Raw genomic sequence first — 19,263 nt, forward strand, 5'->3', positions numbered from 1 at the left:
GTTAAATACTGTGTCTCATCTACTTTACGTGCAGCTCTGAATTATCGCACATATCCCAGGTTATTTTATAACATTTTGCCAATTGTTAGTTGACCTTTTTGTTAAATAGTTTATTCTTCACATAACCTTTTTGTTAAATCATGTTTTGCCAAAAAGTCTCTTTTAGTCTATGTTGTTTATCATTTTTATCATTAAGGCTCCTGTGATTTTAATTTGATCACGTTTGTCCCTGTGGTTACAATTTCAAACAATTCAAGGACACAACTCTCAATTTTTGTCAAATTTTTTTAACTTCGGTTATTTATGGAGAGACAATTCGATCAAATTACTAAAACATACAATCCTTTTTTAAAATAACAAATACAAAATGAAAAAATTAATAATAAATAACAAAAATTCTTTCCTTTTTAACTCCCATGCCTTGCCCTCCCACCATAACCACTAGGGGTGGGCACGGTTCAAGTTGGACCGGTTTTTGCCTCAAATTAGAATCGATCCGGTACTATTTATCCGGTTTGGTTCGGTTCGATTTTTAAAAAAAATTTCAAAAATTGTCCGGTTTAGGTTGAACAGTTCAAGTTCGGTTTTGAACCGGATTATAAAATTATTATTATTAATTATTTTTTAATACAATTCTCAACTGAAATATTATTTTTTTACTTGAAAATTAACAAATTATTCAATTTCATATAAAAATAAATATTAAAGTTAGAAAAGAGAGATATTTTGAAATTGAACTTGGATAAATATTAGTTTTTTTTTTTGTGAAATTAAAAATATAGCATTAGATATAAATATGTATTGAAATTATATATTTTTTTAATTTGACCGGTTCAGTTCGGCTCGGTCCGATTTTTGAAGACATGGAACCAAATCCGAAACCGGTCTAAACCAATCCAGTTCGGTTTTTGACCAGTTGTTGACTTTTTGGTCAACTCGATTTTTTTCCGGTTTGATTCGGTACGGTTCTGCTCGAATTTCCGATTCGCCTATTTGAGTGCCCACCCCTAATAATCACCATCAAGCCACTACCCAACATCACCCACCCAACAACCAACCCTTACCACCGTCCCACCACAAAACTTTTCAAGACGCCCCACGTATCCCTTTATATATAGATATATATATATATATATATATATATATCAAGTCCAGCCCAAAAAATTCAGTGCAAGCAAAAGACCACATTGCTCATAATTTATTACAATATGGCCATCTGAAAAATAAATAAATAATGGCTCCAACCCAGCCCCACCCACCAAGAACTACTACTATTTCAATTTTATTTTCACTTATTATGGCTTATTTGGTGGTGTTTTTGAGAAACAGAACTTGAAGTTGGGAAGGGAAAAATTTATAGCTATTTCCAAGTTATTAAAAATCGATTGATGGACAATTATATTGTTTATTTTTAAAAGAATTAAATTTTTAATAATTTGTTGACTAAATTACTCCTCCACAAGTAACAGAAGTTAAAAAAATTTAACAGAAATTAAGAATTATCATTGAATTACTTCAATTCAAATTAAAACCACAGGGACGAAAATGTTCAAATTGAAACCACAGGGACCTTAATGATAAAAGTGATAAGCTACAAGGACTAAAAATGATTTTTTGCCTTTATTTTTTCACTATTTAAGTAGGTTAATATAATATATAATTCATTTGTGCAAGGGTGTTTTAGTAATCAAATTAGTTTAGAGTTTTTTTTTTAATATAAGCGATAGTCTAAACTATCTAAAATTATTTAATTTAATCGGAAGAGATTCGAATTTGGGTGCAAAAAGACAAGCTCATCTAGCCAACTAGCGTAACTCACGCCTACAATTAATTTAGATTTAGATAAACAACATCTATATGTGTAACACGTTATGGTGTAAATTGATTAAATTAAAACAGCCCATATTAATAATAACTCCAAATCTACATGCGGTAAAATGTCATTTATCCAAAAATAAATAAGAATTAATATACATACAATAACAACGAGAATAAACTTCATTCATGTGCTAAGTTGTATAATTTACTTCTTCCCATACTATATCTCTCGCACCGTTCATAATAAGTAAACATCTCATTAATGAATCATGTGGTTTTAGAATCCGGTGTACCATACGAGTACACAGTAAGCTACAGATTTTTCCTGGACTGGAAAGTGACATATTGTCGATTAAAAAGGAGATTATATTAAGAGCTCCACAACAAGAAGGAGAAGAAGATTGACCTAAAATAAACTTAAAAAAGATAAAATAAAATAAAAAAGAAGGAGAGAGAGAGAGAGAGAGAGTTATCTTTGCTGAAGCTCAGTACTGAAGCGAGAGCTTGGCGCCAGGACTTGAAAAGAAACAGTTTTTGATGGCAATTTCCACCTCCTCTGTGCCTGTTGTTTCTTTCAATTCTGTCTCCTCCTCCCCCTCCTCTTCTTTGCCATGTCCTTCTCTGAGTTCTTCGAGTGCCCGTTACCGTGGTTTGATGGTGAGTAATCGGCGCTTGCATGAGCGATTGGTTGTTAACTGCTCATCTTCTGAAATGGGTTCCAGTTCTGACTCTGCGAACGGAAGGTATGGGACTTCAAATGCCTTTTGTTCTTTCATTTATGTAGTGGGTAGTGACGAAGTTCCGGTTTTATTGTCTAGTTTGGAAAGAATTAAGGTATTAGGTGTTTGTAGAAATGTCTAAGTGGAAGTTTTGGAATTGGATTGGGGTTGTAATTTAAGGGGTATGTTGCATTCTTGGTTGTTGAATTTTGAGATAATTGCAACGAATTTCTTTTCTTCTTCTTGTGTTACTGTTAATTTAGATACCATTTCTCTGGTTTCTACTTTGTTAACTTCAGCTCGTTTAACAGGCATACTCAAATGCCATCTATGGCTCCCTATGGGGTAACAATGAATGGAAATGGCTTGTCTGGGCCATCTTATAAATGGCAAAGGGTCTTACTTAAAGTAAGCGGAGAAGCACTTGCTGGAGATCGCACGCAGAATATTGACCCAAAGGTCTGATAAAATCTTAAACCATACTGTGATAATTATCCTTCTTTTGTTGCTTTCTGATATAAGAGTATTTTTCCCCGTACAATATTAGGTAACAATGGAAATTGCAAGAGAGGTTGCATCGGTGACTCGCCTTGGCATTGAGGTATGTTCAATGCTTGAGATTAGAGAATTGTAATTTGCATGACATATTCTTTTTATATACTTGAAGGTAGGGGCGCACACACACCCACAGAAGTTTATTTAATATTTTCCTTGCAATATTATTGTAGTCCGATGTTGATGATTACAATATCTGTTTTATAAAGTTCAACTTAGTGAGATTTGGGGATTCCAGAATTATCTATGCACAGATTAACATGCAGTCTGGGAAATGATTCAAGATAAAAAGAATTGCATTGTAGGCTTCTTTGATTGAAATATCCAGCATAATGTAGGCATTGTATAAAGTGGAATAGTTTCAATGGTTTAATATTTCTATAAATAGCTAATCGGATTGTACTAATGAGATTTAGTGAGCTTATGAAATCCAAAAACGTAGTTTATTGGCATCTGGGCATGTGTTAGTCATCTTAGTCAAATATTTCAGGTTGCCATTGTGGTTGGTGGGGGAAATATCTTCCGTGGATCTTCATGGGCGGGAAGCAGCGGTCTTGACCGGTCATCTGCTGATTACATTGGGTAATTCCTTTTATTGGCATTGACTGAATTTTTTTTAATCTCACCTGTCAAGACTTCTGGTATTTTGCAGTTGTGTTTTCACATGTTTATAATTTGCAGTGTGATCGGGTGATTAGTTTATCTGGATCTGGTTCATTTCATGTATCATGGACTTAGGATAATTTGTTATTTAAGTAGTTTATCTATTATTGAGGTTTTGGACTTGGTGCTTTTTCATCCATATGCAAAACAAAAGTAACTTATGGCTCTCTCTCTCTCTCTCTCTCTCTCTCTCTCTCTCTCTCTCTCTCTCTCTCTCTCTCTCTCACACACACACACACACTCAAAATGTGGGCTATATTGTAATGAGCACTACTTAGTTGACCACATACTCGCTTCACTACTATATTAACTTGAATTTCACAATATTTACCAATTCCAACTTTAAAATGTCAGATGAAAGGAAATGAATTGTGGTTGATATGTGAAAGTTGAGCAGTACTTGCCTTACATGACATGAAAATTGAGGTTTTTTAGGGACTATTGTACTTTTTAAGCTTAGAAACTTTCTTTTTAAGTATGCATGTTTCTGGTCTTTTATTTTCTATTTACTGTTTATATTCAATTTTATAGGATGTTGGCAACTGTAATGAATTCAATATTTCTTCAAGCAACAATGGAAAGTATCGGCATCCCTACTCGAGTGCAGACTGCATTTCGTATGTCTGAGGTTGCAGAGCCTTATATACGTCGAAGGGCTGTGAGGCATTTGGAGAAAGGGAGGGTAGTGATCTTTGCGGCAGGAACTGGAAATCCATTCTTTACCACAGATACTGCTGCAGCACTTCGTGGTGCAGAAAGTAAGTTGAATCTTTTGTGTTTTAATGCTACCTTGGCTTAATGAGAATTCATGGTACCTATCATAGTGAGAGGCAAACCACTGCGGTTAAAAGTAATTTACTTAGGATGTTTCAAAATTTGCCCAAAGTTACTAATTAATGTACCCAAGTTTGTTCTAACACTGTCTTGACTGTGGCACCATATATAGTCCTGATTACTGAATTTCAACTTATCTTTGGGGTGGAAAATGTCAGTCTAAGAAACTAAATTCTTTGCTTCAATTTTAGCATCTTTCAATCAATTATTGATCCAGTCAATGGACAGGTTGTGCTCAAAACTGCAAACGTTGGTGGGTTTTAGGAACTTTTTTCTTTGTTTTAAACTGTTTTTCATTTTCTTTTTTATCTAGTCAATGCAGAGGTTGTGCTGAAAGCTACAAATGTTGATGGGGTTTATGACGATAATCCAAGGTGTAACCCAAATGCCCGTCTTCTTGATAATCTAACATATCAGGAGGTGATGGCGAAAGATCTTTCGGTGATGGACATGACTGCCATTACTTTATGCCAGGAAAACAACATTCCTGGTATGTTCTTTTTTTGGTTGGTATCCAAAACATATGTGTGTGTGTGTGTGTATTTCTTTTGTTCTTTTCAATTATTTTTTCCCATTTTATTCTTTTTACGTAATGCCATTTGGATTGATCTTGGTATTTGTAATATCCAACCTTCTTACCATGTAGAACAGGCTCTTATTGATTCTTTCGTATGGTGCAGTTGTTGTGTTCAATCTAAACAAACCGGGTAACATCTCAAAAGCCATAAAGGGAGAGAAGGTTGGCACATTGATTGGAACAACACGGAATTCTACTGTGACGACGTGAGGCGTGGTTTTCATTTTTCCTGGTTGAGGTTATATTGGGGATGGTTTACGGCATCTTGTCTTCGTTTTGTTTTGTTTTTTTTTCCCCCTTTTTTTGGTCAATGGTATTCAGCATCTTTAGTGTAAATAAATTTTGAATTTTGTGTTTTAACAATTTGGAAGTTTCGTAGCATTGTTAGTTGATCCAAGTAATTCAGTCTCTAGTCATGGCACAAATTCAAGCTCAGAAAAAGGGAAAGATGAACAACAGCAAAGAGCGTCATGAAACGAACCCAATAATTAACATGCTGTGTTGTAGTATAAGCAACTTTGCAGAGTTTGGCATTCAATGGAGGTAGCAAATGTTTTCTTTAAAAGTTTCCTTTGCTAACCTATGTGGATCTTTGATACTAAATTTTGCTCTACTTCTAAACTTTGTCACTCGCATATTAATCAGGAGATGAAGGCTTATAATTTAGACTGTGTTATTCACCTCATTGATCCTTGTATTATTTCCGCCGTTACATGTAAGTTTTTCTTCTGGAATTGGGACTATGAAGATCAGCTTGTATGGCCATGGAGCAAGAATGGGCAATTTACAGTAAAGAGCGGCTATCGCTGGTCAATGGAGAATGGTCGGTGCTTGTCTCTGATCCTTCAGAATTCCAAGGTGGTTTGTAGCCCCTTTGACAAGCTTAAGGTTGAGAATGCTCTGCGTTTTCCAGAGAAGTGGAGACAATGGAAGTGGTTGTTGAGCCCTTAATTCTAATAGGTCATGGACACGTCATTTTGAGACTTCATGATCACGTCATCGATATAAACTTCGAGAGTGTGTTATTATAAAGTTTTTATCAAAAATAGCCCAAATTTACTTCATATTTTCATAAGTGTCAGCTTTAATAAAAACTATACAAAAAAATAACAAAAAAACTCACCTAAATAGACTCAAATTCCCTCAAAGCTAAAACCCACTTAAACCTAAAATGCAAAACCTGCAATCTCTGTCTTCATCTGACTGACATAAAACATAAAAACTCCCATGCGTTTCGATCAATGTTATATCATTGGAGGGACAAGCTTTTGTGGGTACCTGCTTTTGTTGTTGATAATGATTAAGCCAAAAATCGTCCTTGACCCCAGTAACAAGCTTCTGTAAATTATTTACTGGAATTTAAGAACCAGACATCTCAATTGGGCTCCCTTGTTTCCCATCATGTATATGCGCCCAACTTGAACCATGAGTTTTGTGGGAGCGATTTCCATCCCACTAGAATATTCGCCCAAAATTCTTTCGTCTTCTCCGCTTCTCTTTCAAGGACCACACCCGGGGGTGTTGGCCAAAAGCCCTCCGATACCTAAGTTAGGTTGGGTGTTTCAAGAAAAATCGGGTAGCTGAAACCGTGTGTGGTGGCCGGAGAGAGAAAGAAAATGGGGGAGAAGAGTTTGTGAGGGATAACTTATGCAGAGTTTGAGTAGGAATTCAGACGTACCTCAATCCTTGTGCATAGCCAAGTATTTATAAAGGGTCTCGGCGAGGTTGATAGGGTTGGTGTAGTTGGTGAGGTTGGTGTATTTAGAGATTAGGGATTTAACCAAATCCCTAATTAAGACGATGATCAAATACATCCAATTTGAATTAGGTAACCTCCTAATTAATTCAAGTAACTCCCAATTAGGTTATGTAACTCCTAATTAGATCAAATAATTCTCAAATTGATTGGCCTAATTATTTGATATAGGGTGAAATATTTTGCTTCCACAAGTACTATTTCGAGGACTTGAAAATGCCAATCCCATTCCCATTTGAGTACACATCCCACTGAAAACTGTTTCAGCAAGTTTCTCTCTGCAATGAGGCCGACTTGAGTTCCCTATAACAGTAAGTTTTTATGTTTATTTACAGTGATGATCGCCATATTCATGTTTATTTACAGTGATGATAGCCATATTCTTCCCTCCAATGATATATAACATTGATCGATACGTATGGGAGTTTTTATGTCTGAAGTCAAATGAAAACAGAGATTGCAAGTTTTGTTTGTTAGGTTTACGCGGGTTTTAGTTTTGAGGGTATTTGAGTCTATTTAGGCGAACTTTTTACAATTTTTGGAAGTTTTTATAAAAACTGACATTTATGAAAATAATGAGTAACTTTTGGCTCTTTAATACGTGGTTTTGCAGTCTTCAGTCCCAATAACATCACAACATACTCATATAACCCCCACTGCCCCAAACAGTGGTTTGCGTATATCTTCTTCTGTTAACATGGTTTGGTTGTGTTATCTAGGAAAGATAAGAGTTGATATATGCAAAGAATAGAGAGCAAATCATTACATCAACAAGAGTTTATATACGAGGCAAGTTCCTATTTGAATGCCCGAAGCAGTTAACAAGTTTAACGGTTGAGGGTTATTCACACTTTTAAAAGATTAGAAGGCTTAAAACCAAATTGGAAGTCTAATTGGAAATCGAAAGTAGGTAATAAATACACGAGGCATTCGTAAATTTTTCCCAAATAATAAAATAGAGTGCTGCTATTTTTACTTGTCCTATTTTCCCACTCATCTTATCTTTCCACCCACCATGTAAATTTGAAAAAAATACAATCTTATCTTTCTACTCACTATTATTCTTAAAATACCCTTTCATTAGAGTGCTGCTATTTCCAATCCTAGTCGTATTTTCTCACCTATCTTATCTTCCCACCCACCATGTAAATTTGAAAAAATACAATCTCATCTTTGCACCCACCATTATTCCTAAAATAACATAATTATTTCATTATTAATTCAAATAAAACCTAGAAATCAAGCAAAAAATTAAAAAAGATAACACAAACAAACCCATCAACCTCTTCCTATTCTTCTTCTTCGATCACAATTCCAAAACCCAATAACCCTTTGAGTTATTCAACCCAAAATCATACCAAATACAAATGAAAAAAAAAATATATATATATATATCAATTCATTCATAGGGGCGGCTGTTGAGAGGAGGGAGGAGAGAAATCAGGAGAAACAAAATGAGGATGGGGAGGGTCGATGGGTGCATGGGAAGATGAGACAGATTGTAGGGTAGGTTGTGGCTTTTGAAGAGGAGAGAGGAGAGGGGGGTGGGGGGGGGAGAGGAGGAGATGGGGTTCAGATGTATATTTGTCTTTAAATTTTGAAGATAAGGTGAGTGAGGAAATATGAGCAACCCTATAAAAGAGTAAAAGGACCAAGCTACGTAAAATAGTCAAAGTTATATTACGTAAATATTAAGTTTGACCTTTTTTATCCACTCCAATTTGCCAAAGTAAAAAAGTTTTGTTTTTAAAATTTTAAGTTTTTAAGAAAAAGCCAATAGAGTCTAGCCTAATGAAAAAGAACTTTGACAAGTGATCCTAGGTTCGAGCACAGATGACAACGTAGTGCATGTGAGAAACCCCCATTCTCTTGTAATTTAGTCTATCACTTATATTAAAAATATATATATATATGTAACAAATGACTATAACAAATTTGTCCCCACATTTATGAGGATAAAAATTAATGAACAAGTTATTTGATTTCGGCTTCTTGGGCTTCGAACTGGACTTCTTTTTGTTAGTAGCCCAAAGAATGGCTCCTTTAAGCGGCCCAGGGGAAAAATAATCAGGGCAAAACTCAGCATAAGCGAAGATTGATTTGTCTGTAGACTCTGCAGCAATTTCTCTTTGGAGGCATTGCCAATTTCGTTCAAAAGTAACTGGTTGCAATAGCATCCTTCCACAAGAGCCACATTGATGACGAAGTTCAGGAAGCTCAACCGACCCACGGGTCACCGCATGTCCATGCTCAGGTTCCTTTTTTTTTTTTCCAGTTTTGGTTAGCTCAGCTTTAGCTTTCCATGCCCAAAAGCTTTTTTCAAATTTATTTATTTTCAAAGTTGAAAAAAAAAATTATTCTGATTTTCATCTGTAGGACGATGGTGTCACAGTTGGTGAAGCACGAGCGGATTGAAACCACTGTTGCCAAGGTACCTTCTCTTCTTCTTTTTAACGGTTTCGGAATTTCATATGTTTACAATTTTAGGGTTTTTTTGAAATAATTTGGCTTTTGTGACCAGCAAGTTAAAGGGAAAGAAAGGAATGTTCAGCATAAGCTCTGGAATTTCGGGAAATTTAAATATCATTGGGATCAATGTGCAAAATGAATTTTATGTTCAAATGTTCTGTTTTCTTTATTTTTCAGGCCAAAGAGATTCGACGTGAAGCTGATAAAATGGTGCAGCTTGGAAAAGATGTATGTATTGGTTCTGCCACAATTATGTTTAAAATTACATTTACAAATAGTTTCTTACCAGTTTCTACATTTTTATAGTTAATAATCTTCATCATAAAATGAAATTCTCTGTTTCAATTAACATATAGGCCTACAACAGTTGAAGAGAATCTCAAAGTTAGTAGTTCAATTAACATATAGGCTTACTTTCACTTTCAATTAAAGAAATCAATGTCTGACATAACCCACCTGCTGAGAAGTATGTGTTTGAGTAACCCCTAGTTACAAAGTTTGCTCTTCCTGTGAGTTGTGACTTGTTAGTTTAATCTGACAGAAATTTAGTTTGATCTTAGATAACCCACCATGAAACTAAAATATGAGGTGCATGCATTAGAGCGAGCTTGACTTGCATCGGTTATGCTTTATGTTGTCCTGGCTCAAGGGATCTAGTTTTGGAATTTTTGAAGTTACATAAACCTGTGTAACTTTTGTATTTAGGTCTTCAAGTCACTTCTATGATGAAAACCGGCCTAGTTATTTGAATGAAAAAGACTTGTGCGGCCTGCTGTTTGGAAAATTAATTAGAACAGGGACTCTAACAGGCTCTCTCTACAGAGTCTTCAAGAAAGATGATAGTTAGTTGACAAGAGTAATTTAAACTCCACTTATGAGTACCCAATAAATTATGTCCTGGAGGAGCCATAAGTTCAGCTGCTCAGTTAGTTTCATGATAAAAATGATTTAGGTGAAACTCTTCTCTGTTAACCAGATTTGGTCTTTTGATAGATTGCTTTGACCTGGATGAGTAAATGTTTCAATATACTTTTGATCTAAAATGACTTTAGAAGGTATTGACCAAAGTTCTCACACTAGATTTGGGTATTAGAATCTGAAGTATGTTTTGAACACACTTAAATGATACGCTAGTTTTCCAATCGCAAAGTTCTGGAATTATCTTACCATAAATTCACTTAATTGTTTTTTTTTTTTCCCCTTCTAGCATGATTCTATCCTCTTTCAAAACTGTCACAGGGTTCCCTTTGTGCTGTAAGGCGTGCTGCTGCTTTTGTGCGTGGGGATGATGTAATGCACAAGCTGTTTACAGAATTAGCTTATCGATACAAGTGAATCTCGAACCTCTTGCTTTCTGAGTGTTTTATCTTTGTTTTTGTTACATTGGTTTTATTTTATATTACAGAGATCGAACAGGTGGATACACAAGACTACTTCGGACTCGTATACGAGTTGGTGATGCTGCACCTATGGCCTATATTGAGTAAGGCGATTATTTATTACTTGACAGAAATATGCTTTTCTATCCGCCAAAATAGCAAAAGGAAATATATTTGTCCAATTTAGAGACTTGTAGAGGTTGTAGGTTTTACCCCTTATAGGCACACGTACATGTAACACCCAAACAGAAAACTAAGAGGAGATGAATCCACCCATTTAGAACCCATCTATTAGAGTCCAAAGACAAATCAAGGGAAGCCAAGGAAACATCAAATGCGATCAAGCACCTAAAGAAAAATATTAAGAAAGTTCACAAAAAAATTTAGGTAAAACAAATGTTTAAGCAAATTTTACTGGATGCATGCATTGCATACATAATGTTTGTGGGGGTAAATGGGTAATGGTTGGTCCTATTCGTATTGATAGGGTAGGAGGGGTATGGGTAATAAACCAAGATTAAATGGATAAATGGGATATTTTTGTCACCCACCCTATACATATGATGCACTCTAACCCCTTTCCCATCTAGGGAAACTTGTCTGCCGTGCTGAATGCATTTTCTAATGCGAGGACCTGTGACTTTGGTGATTACTTTGGTTACTAATTTTTTCCGATGGTGATTGTCCAATAAGTGATGCTTTTTAAAATGTCAACCCACCTTTCTCCTTAGGGTTGAAAATGGGGGTTTGGAAACCAAATTCTGAGGACACATCTTCTTGCCAGCAAAGCCAAAACAACTACACAATTTGTTTGTCTACGTACCCCACTGATAATTTTAATAGGAATGAGTGCAATTCTATCCATTAGATGACTCTAATAGCACATAATTGGTTGATTTGACTGTTTTGCTCAATATTGATTGAAGTTGGGCCGCATTTTGACTATTGACAGTCTTGTATAGGTTCATTGACAGAGAAAATGAGCTCAGACAATCAAAACCACCAGCTCCTCAACCACAGAGAGTTCCCTTGGATCCTTGGGCAAGGTCGAAGCTTTGCAAGCAGTTTGCACCACCCAAAGAAGATAAGAGCTCAGATATTTGATTTGGCGTATTAAGATTTTATTTCAATAATTTCCTGAGTCTCCAGTATCTTATGATTCTCTTGAGAGGTGGTCCCCCATATTTTTGTAATTCCTCTCATAGGAAGTCTCTGATTTCTTGTGATTTTTCGGCCCTGTTTGATATGGATGTGGATTATAATGTAGTATCACAAATTCGTACCCTGTTCTTTTATTTTTCTCATAATCATCAAATAGGAATGCGTTCTGCTTATCTGTTTTATGTTAAAAAATACCATGCCATTGCTTTAAATTTCACCATCAATATTTCTCTCTTTCTAAGCATCGGACTTGAAATCGAGAGAAGTTGATGCGTCATTGAAACCTTCATTATGTGCAGTTGAATTTCACGTAGATCAAACATTCAACTGCTGGCCCCTTACCCTTCATGTATCCCCTTAAAATGGCAGGAGTCCCTAACAGATGCCTATATCTTGATTTTCTGTGTTTGACAATTATAATTTATATACGTGTTTGATCTGTATCAGGCTGTATATGTTCTGGGTTGAATGCAAAAGGCAAGATCAATTTTGCAAAAAAATCTCCATACATGAGTCACTTGATTGGCTTACTACTAATGGTCTTCTTTCCTAATCTTTATCTAGATAAATTTACTATTTGTTGGAGAACTTTGGAAGCTAGGAATAAGTTACTTTTTTAGAATGAGCAACCTAATATGAATGATTTCATTTTTTATTTTATTTTGATGAGATAGGAGGGACAAACCCCAAAAAGAAACAATGATTTCATTTTTCAAATTAATAATGTGTTATATGATTTTTATTTTAGTAGGCAAAAAGTCATTTTTGGTACTTGCAGTTTGCCACTTTTACCACTTTGGTCATAGTTGTTTCATTGGTCAATTTGTCCGTGTGGATTCAATTTGAAGCAATTGAAGGACAATTCTCAATTTCTGTCAATTTCTTTTAACTTATGTTAGTTGTAAAAGGGTAATTCGGTTCATAGGAGAGAGACTTTGGAGACTTTGGAAAAGGCGAAAGGAGAGAATGTTTAAAAGAAGTCAAAATGGACAAAATTGCTCTTATTTATTTTTGGATTTCTTAAGGAATTATTTATATTTGCATGTCTTTTGTTTGAGAGTTGAGAGGTTTTTGAGTTTTTTTTGAAAAAGTTTTGGTTTTTTTCAAAAGTGTGAGTTTTTTTGTGTTTAAAACCTAAATTTACCTTTAAAAAATACATTTCTTTTAAAAATAAATAATACAAATATAAATTTAAAAACTTAATTTAAAAATAAAAATAAACCTCTCCCCCCATCTCCCCTCAACCCCTACGCCCAGCCACTGGCGACATCGTACTCCACCTCCACGCCCATGCCCCCTTCATTTGATTTCTAGATCTCGTTCGAGGTCAAGATCAAGGCCTCCAAGTGAAGTTGTCTCTGGTGAGGGCTTCAAGGACTCTTCTCAAAAGTCCCAGGCGCTAAGAAAGCCCAAAAATCTGTTAAGAAGAGAAATAAGGATGCTGGGTGTGGAGAGGCAGATTCTCACTTTAAAACCAAAGCACTTGTTCTCTGGAAAATGATCAATTGGAAAAACCCAAAGGCGGTGAGATATTTCAGGTACCCCTTGCATCAATTTTGATTAAGCCTTGTCTTTGTTTTGAGCAACCCTTTAGTGGAAAGAAAAAACACAGTAAATCCTATAGAGTAACTTTCTAATTCTTGTCTGACAGTACACCTTGGGGTTTGGTGTCTGCACTAAACTGCAATTACATAATTTTTTTTGTTTGTTTTTTGTTTTGTTTTGTTTTTGTTTTTGTTGGGTTTGTAGGTACACAGAGTTAGAGCTCGTCAATGGGCCGGGCCGGGCTAGTTCGGCCCAAATTTGATGGGCTTGAGTTGGGCCGGGCCGGGCTTTAAAAAGAAGAAGAGAAAATATTGGGCTGGACCGGGCCGGATTTTTTTTAGAAAATTCAAAGCCCAAGCCCGACCCATGAGTCGAGCTTGAGAAAGCCCATCGGGCCGGGCGGGGCTAAACGGGCCCTACTTCATTAAAAAAAATTATTAACTTAATCATAAAGGCATTTTAGTCCAACTTTGAGATTAAACTCACTTAATTCCAATATTTTCACTTCAAACCAAATTCATAAAATACCCAATAAAGTCACACAACATATAAGATTTTCCACAAAAATAATAAAACAAAGTATTATTTTTGAGGTTATTACATAATTAGATTGTAATACGTTTTAAGAAATCATTTTCAAAAATACTAACTATAAAAAAAAAAAATTAAAAGGATGGTATGAATAAATATGCAAATATTTGGTGATGTGTTCAAGAAAAACATGATTATATTTGGTGGTACGATTATGTTTCGTGATATGATTATATATATATAATTGTTGAATTAATAATTGACACAAATTAATGTGCTAATCATCCAATTATAAACTAGAAATGAGTAAAGAAAAGTAAATGAAATGAAACAAATTATATATGTGATTTAAATGATATAATCCTAAACCTAAACTCTTATTTATACATAATTATATATATATATGGGCCTAATGGGCCGGGCTGGGCCGGACTTTCTTGGCTTAATCGGGCTGGGCCTATGGGCTGGGCCGGGCTTCAGACACCTAAGCCCAAGCCTAGCCCGGTCCAAGGCGGGTTGGGCCATCTCAAAGCCTATAACGGGCCGGGGTGGACTTTTTTTCGATGGGCCGAGCAAGCCCGCGGGCCAAATGATGAGGCCTACACAGAGTTGAAGTTTTCGGTCCCAGAGATTGAGATTTTAGGGCTACACATAGAAAACATGGGGATTGAGAGTTTTCTCAATTTTAAGATTTGAATTTAATTTTTTTTTTAATTCGACTTTAATTTTTTTTTAATGAATGAATTTTTAATAATTTGTTGACCGAATTGCCCCTCCACAACTAATAGAAGTTAAAAGAAGTTAAAAGAAATTGACATAAATTGAGGATTGTTCTTGAATTGCTTCAAATTGAAACCAAAAAGACAAAATTGACAAAATTGAAACGACAAGTACTAAAGTGGTAAAAGTGACAAGCTACAGGGGCCAAAAGTGACTTTTTGACATTGTAGTATAAAGAATAATACTACTAAATTTTGAGGTTCGGTTCCCATGGGATCCCAATTTTCAATAGTGCTGCTATTTTTGTCCCCATCTTATTTCCCCACCCACCTTATCTTTCCTCCCACCATGTAAATTTGAAAAAACACAATCTTATCTTTCTGCCCACCATTATTCCTATACTTTAATTATTAATTCAAGAACATTCCCTTTGCTAATCCTCAACACAAATGTAACACTATTAACTTTTAAATAAATAAAAATATATTGACCCAAAAAAAAAAAAAAAACACCCTAACATTCCCACTGTGAGAGCAAATATTCCAGCTTCCAATCACAAGGCGTCACGTGGATAAGAAGAATATCACCTAGGTCATTAATTGGACCAATTTATTTGGCCAATTAATTGAGACAAAAAAAGGGGATATTATCTTTATTTGGGAATATAATCACCAATTATAGATAATATCATCAATTAGGGATTTAATCATAATCAAAATCCCTAATTGACTCAATATCTCCATTTAAAGGAATGAAGATATTCTTTGAAAAACACTAGATGGCTAGAGTCCTATAAATATATAGCCACATTCAACAAATGAGGTAATTCCAAAACCATACGAAAAACTCCTCTTTCTCTCCCTAGCTGTTGGCCACCTCCATTGCCGCTAGCCACTCCTTCCACACTGCTAAGTGCCACCATTCATGGCTCCAGCCACCCTGATCTGCACGTGAGAAAAACTCCGTCCAGTTTAGCTATTGTCGCATATTTTTTCAAAGATCCAATTGAATTAACTTAGGCATCGGAGGGCCTTTGATAAACGCCTCCCCAATGTGGTCTTTTACTCCTATTTGTTTTGCTTGAATTGAGGAAGAGAGAGAAGTCTATGGCATGCCTTGTTAATAACATACTATTTAAAGAAAATTTGGAACTTCGCATAAGCATCACCTGAAAGCTTCGAGCACATCATCATCTCTCTTTATTTTTGGCACGAAAAATGTCCAGCAAACTAGCTGAAAGCTTCGAGCATATCATCACCTAATTAAATACGTACAATTGAGGTAAACCAAATATATCTAATTAGTACTTTTTGATAACAAAGCAGGAAAAAGCAAGAGAAGCAAAATGCTCAAGAATTTGAATCTGTTATTGTTTAGAAAGGCTCCTTTTGTCTAGTAAACCACCCCACCTACGTCTTCTAATCTTCAATTGGCCTGCGCTGTACTCAGTAAACCAAGATGTAAGTGACCAAATGTGACAGTTCTATGGTCAACACTTAGTTTCATACCTGGCAAAAGGACATCCTTCGGATAATTGAAACTTTGCCACCATACCCTCTTCACCGTTGATCCGTTTTGATCGACTCAAGGTTGACTTCATGTAGGACAAAATTGCCAGAATCCAAGGGGGTAGCCACAACATTACTAGTGTTGATATTGGTATAGGCTTGTGGAGCAGTGTAAAGTTGGATAGGGTTCCCAGTACCATTGTGTGTAATTTTGAGGGTTGAATTCATTTCTTCCAAAGTAAGAACTCCCGTAAAAGGGTATGGAATAGGTTTGTCTCCGTTCGCAACCCATGCTAATTCATGTAATTTGGCTTGCGCCAGATAGCTAGGTAGCTGGCTGGAGTACTTGGAATTGTTACGAGCAGTTAGGTAGAAACCCAAAGTGAACTTCCCATTTGCAGAGTAATCTAGAGTTTCACCTCTGGTTTGAGTGTGTCCATGCCGCTTGCACCACGAGTTAAGGTGATACTGCAGCTAGCCATGAATGACTACTGCCGCTAGTTCTGATCCAAATAATGAATTTTTCTGCTGGTTGAAAACTTAAATTGGCTTGTGTTTGTGTTTACTGCAAATTATTCTGACCAGGGTACCTGTGTACTTAAGTCAGGTTTCTATTCAAAATGGAGCCTGTTGATACATATTCACATGAGATGTATTGCATCTGATAAGTTTAAGCACACACAAAAAATCATGCACTCATTTAGTACTAACAAGTCTTTCTTTTCTTTTTTTTCTTTTTTTGAAATATGATACGTAAAATTTTCTTCGCCATAAGCCATTTGTCAGAGATAGAGAATAAATACATAGATAAAAAGAGAGATGAAGAAGGGTGGTGGGAGGGATGAGAAAATGAATGAAACATGAAAACAACTTAACATTGTTTTTATTCCACCTCCCTTCCTCTGTTCTTATTTTCCCAAATATTTCATCTATATCTCTAACAAATGGAAACTAAAAACAGAAACTATAAGGTCACGCAAGGTCCTCTAGTTTAAAATGTAGAACAAAAAAAAGATAACACCAAATAAAATCCAAAGGTATTATAAGAAATTTATTAATCTTTATCTTCCATCGCGGCTGCTTTATTCTAGTTTCTCAGGTTAGGCGACCAAACCAGGCAGCTATATATCTAGCTCATATCACATAGTACTCTTGTTGCTCTTGGCATGGGGCGTTGACTCAGTTTGGGTCATGCATGGGGGTCTCCTCCGAGCCGGCTTGTCTTAATTTCCAAGTTATGTTCTTGTATAGAACAATAAAAGTTGACTTTGTAAAATATATATTATTTATATTTTATTATCCATTAATGCCAAAACATATCCTGTTTATAAATTGTGATTTTGTTTAGCCCCACCCGAGCCTAACTTGAAAGTTTCAACCCTTTCACATTAAATTTCCAAGTCTCCAACCCTTTTCTTCTCTCTGTTTTTCTAATCCTTCTGTGATCAAGTGAGATATAGAGGTACCTATTTTTCTCAGCCGACTACTTATTACTTAGCGATGTGTGAATTAAACAAAGTACTCATTGTGAGTTGCAGTACTTTTTTTAAATGTGTTATACAAAAGTTTAGCCGGGAAAACAGAAACAAAAGTATATACGTTATACAAAGAGGAAGAGAGGAAAATTGTATTCAAATCCCGTTTGATTCTGATTCACCACATGATTTTTCACGTGTGGAAATTTTGGTTTTTGTGGGGGAAAAAGAAACACTAAAAGCAAGTGGCACTAAAAGAGATAAAATGAGAACAACATAATTTTAATGGTCACCAAAAGGAGAAGATTGCTTGAGTTATCATCCACAGTGATAAATGAAGGATGACAGAGAAGTGCACCTTGTGTAAATAGCCACCTCCGGCCTCCTTCTCCTCCGCTATCAGCCACAACCAAATGTTCTCTCAAACCCAAATTCAGACCCACCTCTGTCTTACCGCCAACATCAACTACCATCTCTCTCTTTGCCCTCTTCTCCTAAACAGTACCAAAGATCTCTTCCTCTCTCTCACTTGTCCCATCGTCTCTACCATGTAATATTGACACCTCCCTTGCTTATAAGTGTGATAGCCATCACCGTTTTCTATTTTTTTGGTTGTGCCAGCTAGCCGTCCCATCTCTCAGTTCTTGATTTGCTTATATTCCATTCCAATGGAGGATGGTTACCCATATGAAGACGAAATGGTTATTCATTTGGACGACAGTCTTGACCTGGAAGAGCGTATCAAATGCAAAATTGTCCTGGTTGGTCTCCTTATTGCAGATGTTGAACCTCCACAAACCATTGTCAAAGAGATCTTGCGTGCAGCCTGGAGCAGAATGGGAGTCGTCAAAGTTAACAAAGCCAAAGAAAATGTATACTCCATTACAGTGGCTGAAGAAGAGGTCGCAAGCAGAATCCTTGATGGACATCCATGGTTCATTAAGGGTTATACATTCACTGTAAAACTTTGGCCATTATACCACTCCCTTGACGACATTCAAGCTGACAAAGCTATCTATTGGGTTCAAGCTCATGGTTTGCCTCGAAACCTATGCACACCAAAGAATGCCCGACAGCTTGGATCCAGAATTGGAGCAGTAATGGAGGTGGAAGATACCGATGATGCAGGTTTCCGGGGTTTTTCTGAGGATGCTCATCGACATGAATACTGCTAAACCATTAGCCCCCGGTTTCTTCATGCCATGCCCAGTCGCCGGAAAACGCCGCATCCGCTTGAAGTATGAAGGTCTAAAAGACTTCTGTATGAAGTGTGGGAGGTTGGGACACTGCAGAGTCTGCCAATGGCTTGTGAATACAAAAATGCTCTCTGACAAATGGCAATTCGATGACGATCTACGAGCCCCGGTGGTAACAAAGCAATCGAGTCTTCTCTTCCCTGAAAAGAAAGCCACTGCTAAGCCCATTGTCAGGCCAATCGACATCTTCGACCAGAACCATTGGCGCCGCCATTGGGAGAAGGATGGTGAGGGCCTGTACGACAGTCCTGTTGGAGGACAACACGTGAACGCCAGCAATGATTCTTTGGTCAACGC

The 19,263-nt window shown here is 36.3% G+C and overlaps 2 protein-coding genes across 4 annotated transcripts; both read left to right on the top strand.

The window, feature by feature from the left end:
- On the top strand, nt 2,134-5,731 carry LOC18772982 (uridylate kinase). Of its 3 annotated transcripts, none has more exons than XM_020567104.1 (7): nt 2,134-2,561; nt 2,837-2,996; nt 3,085-3,138; nt 3,583-3,674; nt 4,287-4,513; nt 4,903-5,095; nt 5,270-5,731. In XM_020567104.1, exons 1-7 carry the CDS (start codon nt 2,356-2,358, stop codon nt 5,298-5,300), a joined length of 963 nt encoding a protein of 320 aa, XP_020422693.1. In that variant the 5' UTR covers nt 2,134-2,355; the 3' UTR covers nt 5,301-5,731. The 3 variants fall into 3 exon arrangements, with proteins under 3 accessions (XP_020422693.1, XP_020422692.1, XP_007205496.1); XM_020567103.1 differs by having other exon boundaries at nt 2,139-2,561; nt 2,849-2,996; nt 4,903-5,079; XM_007205434.2 differs by having other exon boundaries at nt 2,142-2,561; nt 4,903-5,079.
- On the top strand, nt 9,001-12,113 carry LOC18772466 (50S ribosomal protein L17). Its single transcript, XM_007206003.2, has 6 exons — nt 9,001-9,176; nt 9,299-9,353; nt 9,569-9,619; nt 10,631-10,722; nt 10,797-10,874; nt 11,733-12,113. The coding sequence occupies exons 1-6, from the start codon at nt 9,121-9,123 to the stop codon at nt 11,872-11,874; spliced, it is 474 nt and encodes a 157-aa protein (XP_007206065.1). The 5' UTR covers nt 9,001-9,120; the 3' UTR covers nt 11,875-12,113.

This window comes from Prunus persica, chromosome G6 (genome assembly GCF_000346465.2).
Source record: "Prunus persica cultivar Lovell chromosome G6, Prunus_persica_NCBIv2, whole genome shotgun sequence".
NCBI lineage: Eukaryota > Viridiplantae > Streptophyta > Magnoliopsida > Rosales > Rosaceae > Prunus > Prunus persica.

Excerpts from the sequence above, each read along its gene's own strand:
- LOC18772982 (XM_007205434.2), top strand. The coding sequence starts at position 2,356 with ATGGCAATTTCCACCTCCTCTGTGCCTGTTGTTTCTTTCAATTCTGTC. Across the intron at positions 2,562-2,836 it reads TCTGACTCTGCGAACGGAAG|CTCGTTTAACAGGCATACTC; the intron begins GTATGGGACTTC and ends TGTTAACTTCAG. Across the intron at positions 3,139-3,582 it reads TGACTCGCCTTGGCATTGAG|GTTGCCATTGTGGTTGGTGG; the intron begins GTATGTTCAATG and ends CAAATATTTCAG.
- LOC18772466 (XM_007206003.2), top strand. The coding sequence starts at position 9,121 with ATGACGAAGTTCAGGAAGCTCAACCGACCCACGGGTCACCGCATGTCC. Across the intron at positions 9,177-9,298 it reads CACCGCATGTCCATGCTCAG|GACGATGGTGTCACAGTTGG; the intron begins GTTCCTTTTTTT and ends TTTCATCTGTAG. Across the intron at positions 9,354-9,568 it reads TTGAAACCACTGTTGCCAAG|GCCAAAGAGATTCGACGTGA; the intron begins GTACCTTCTCTT and ends TTTATTTTTCAG.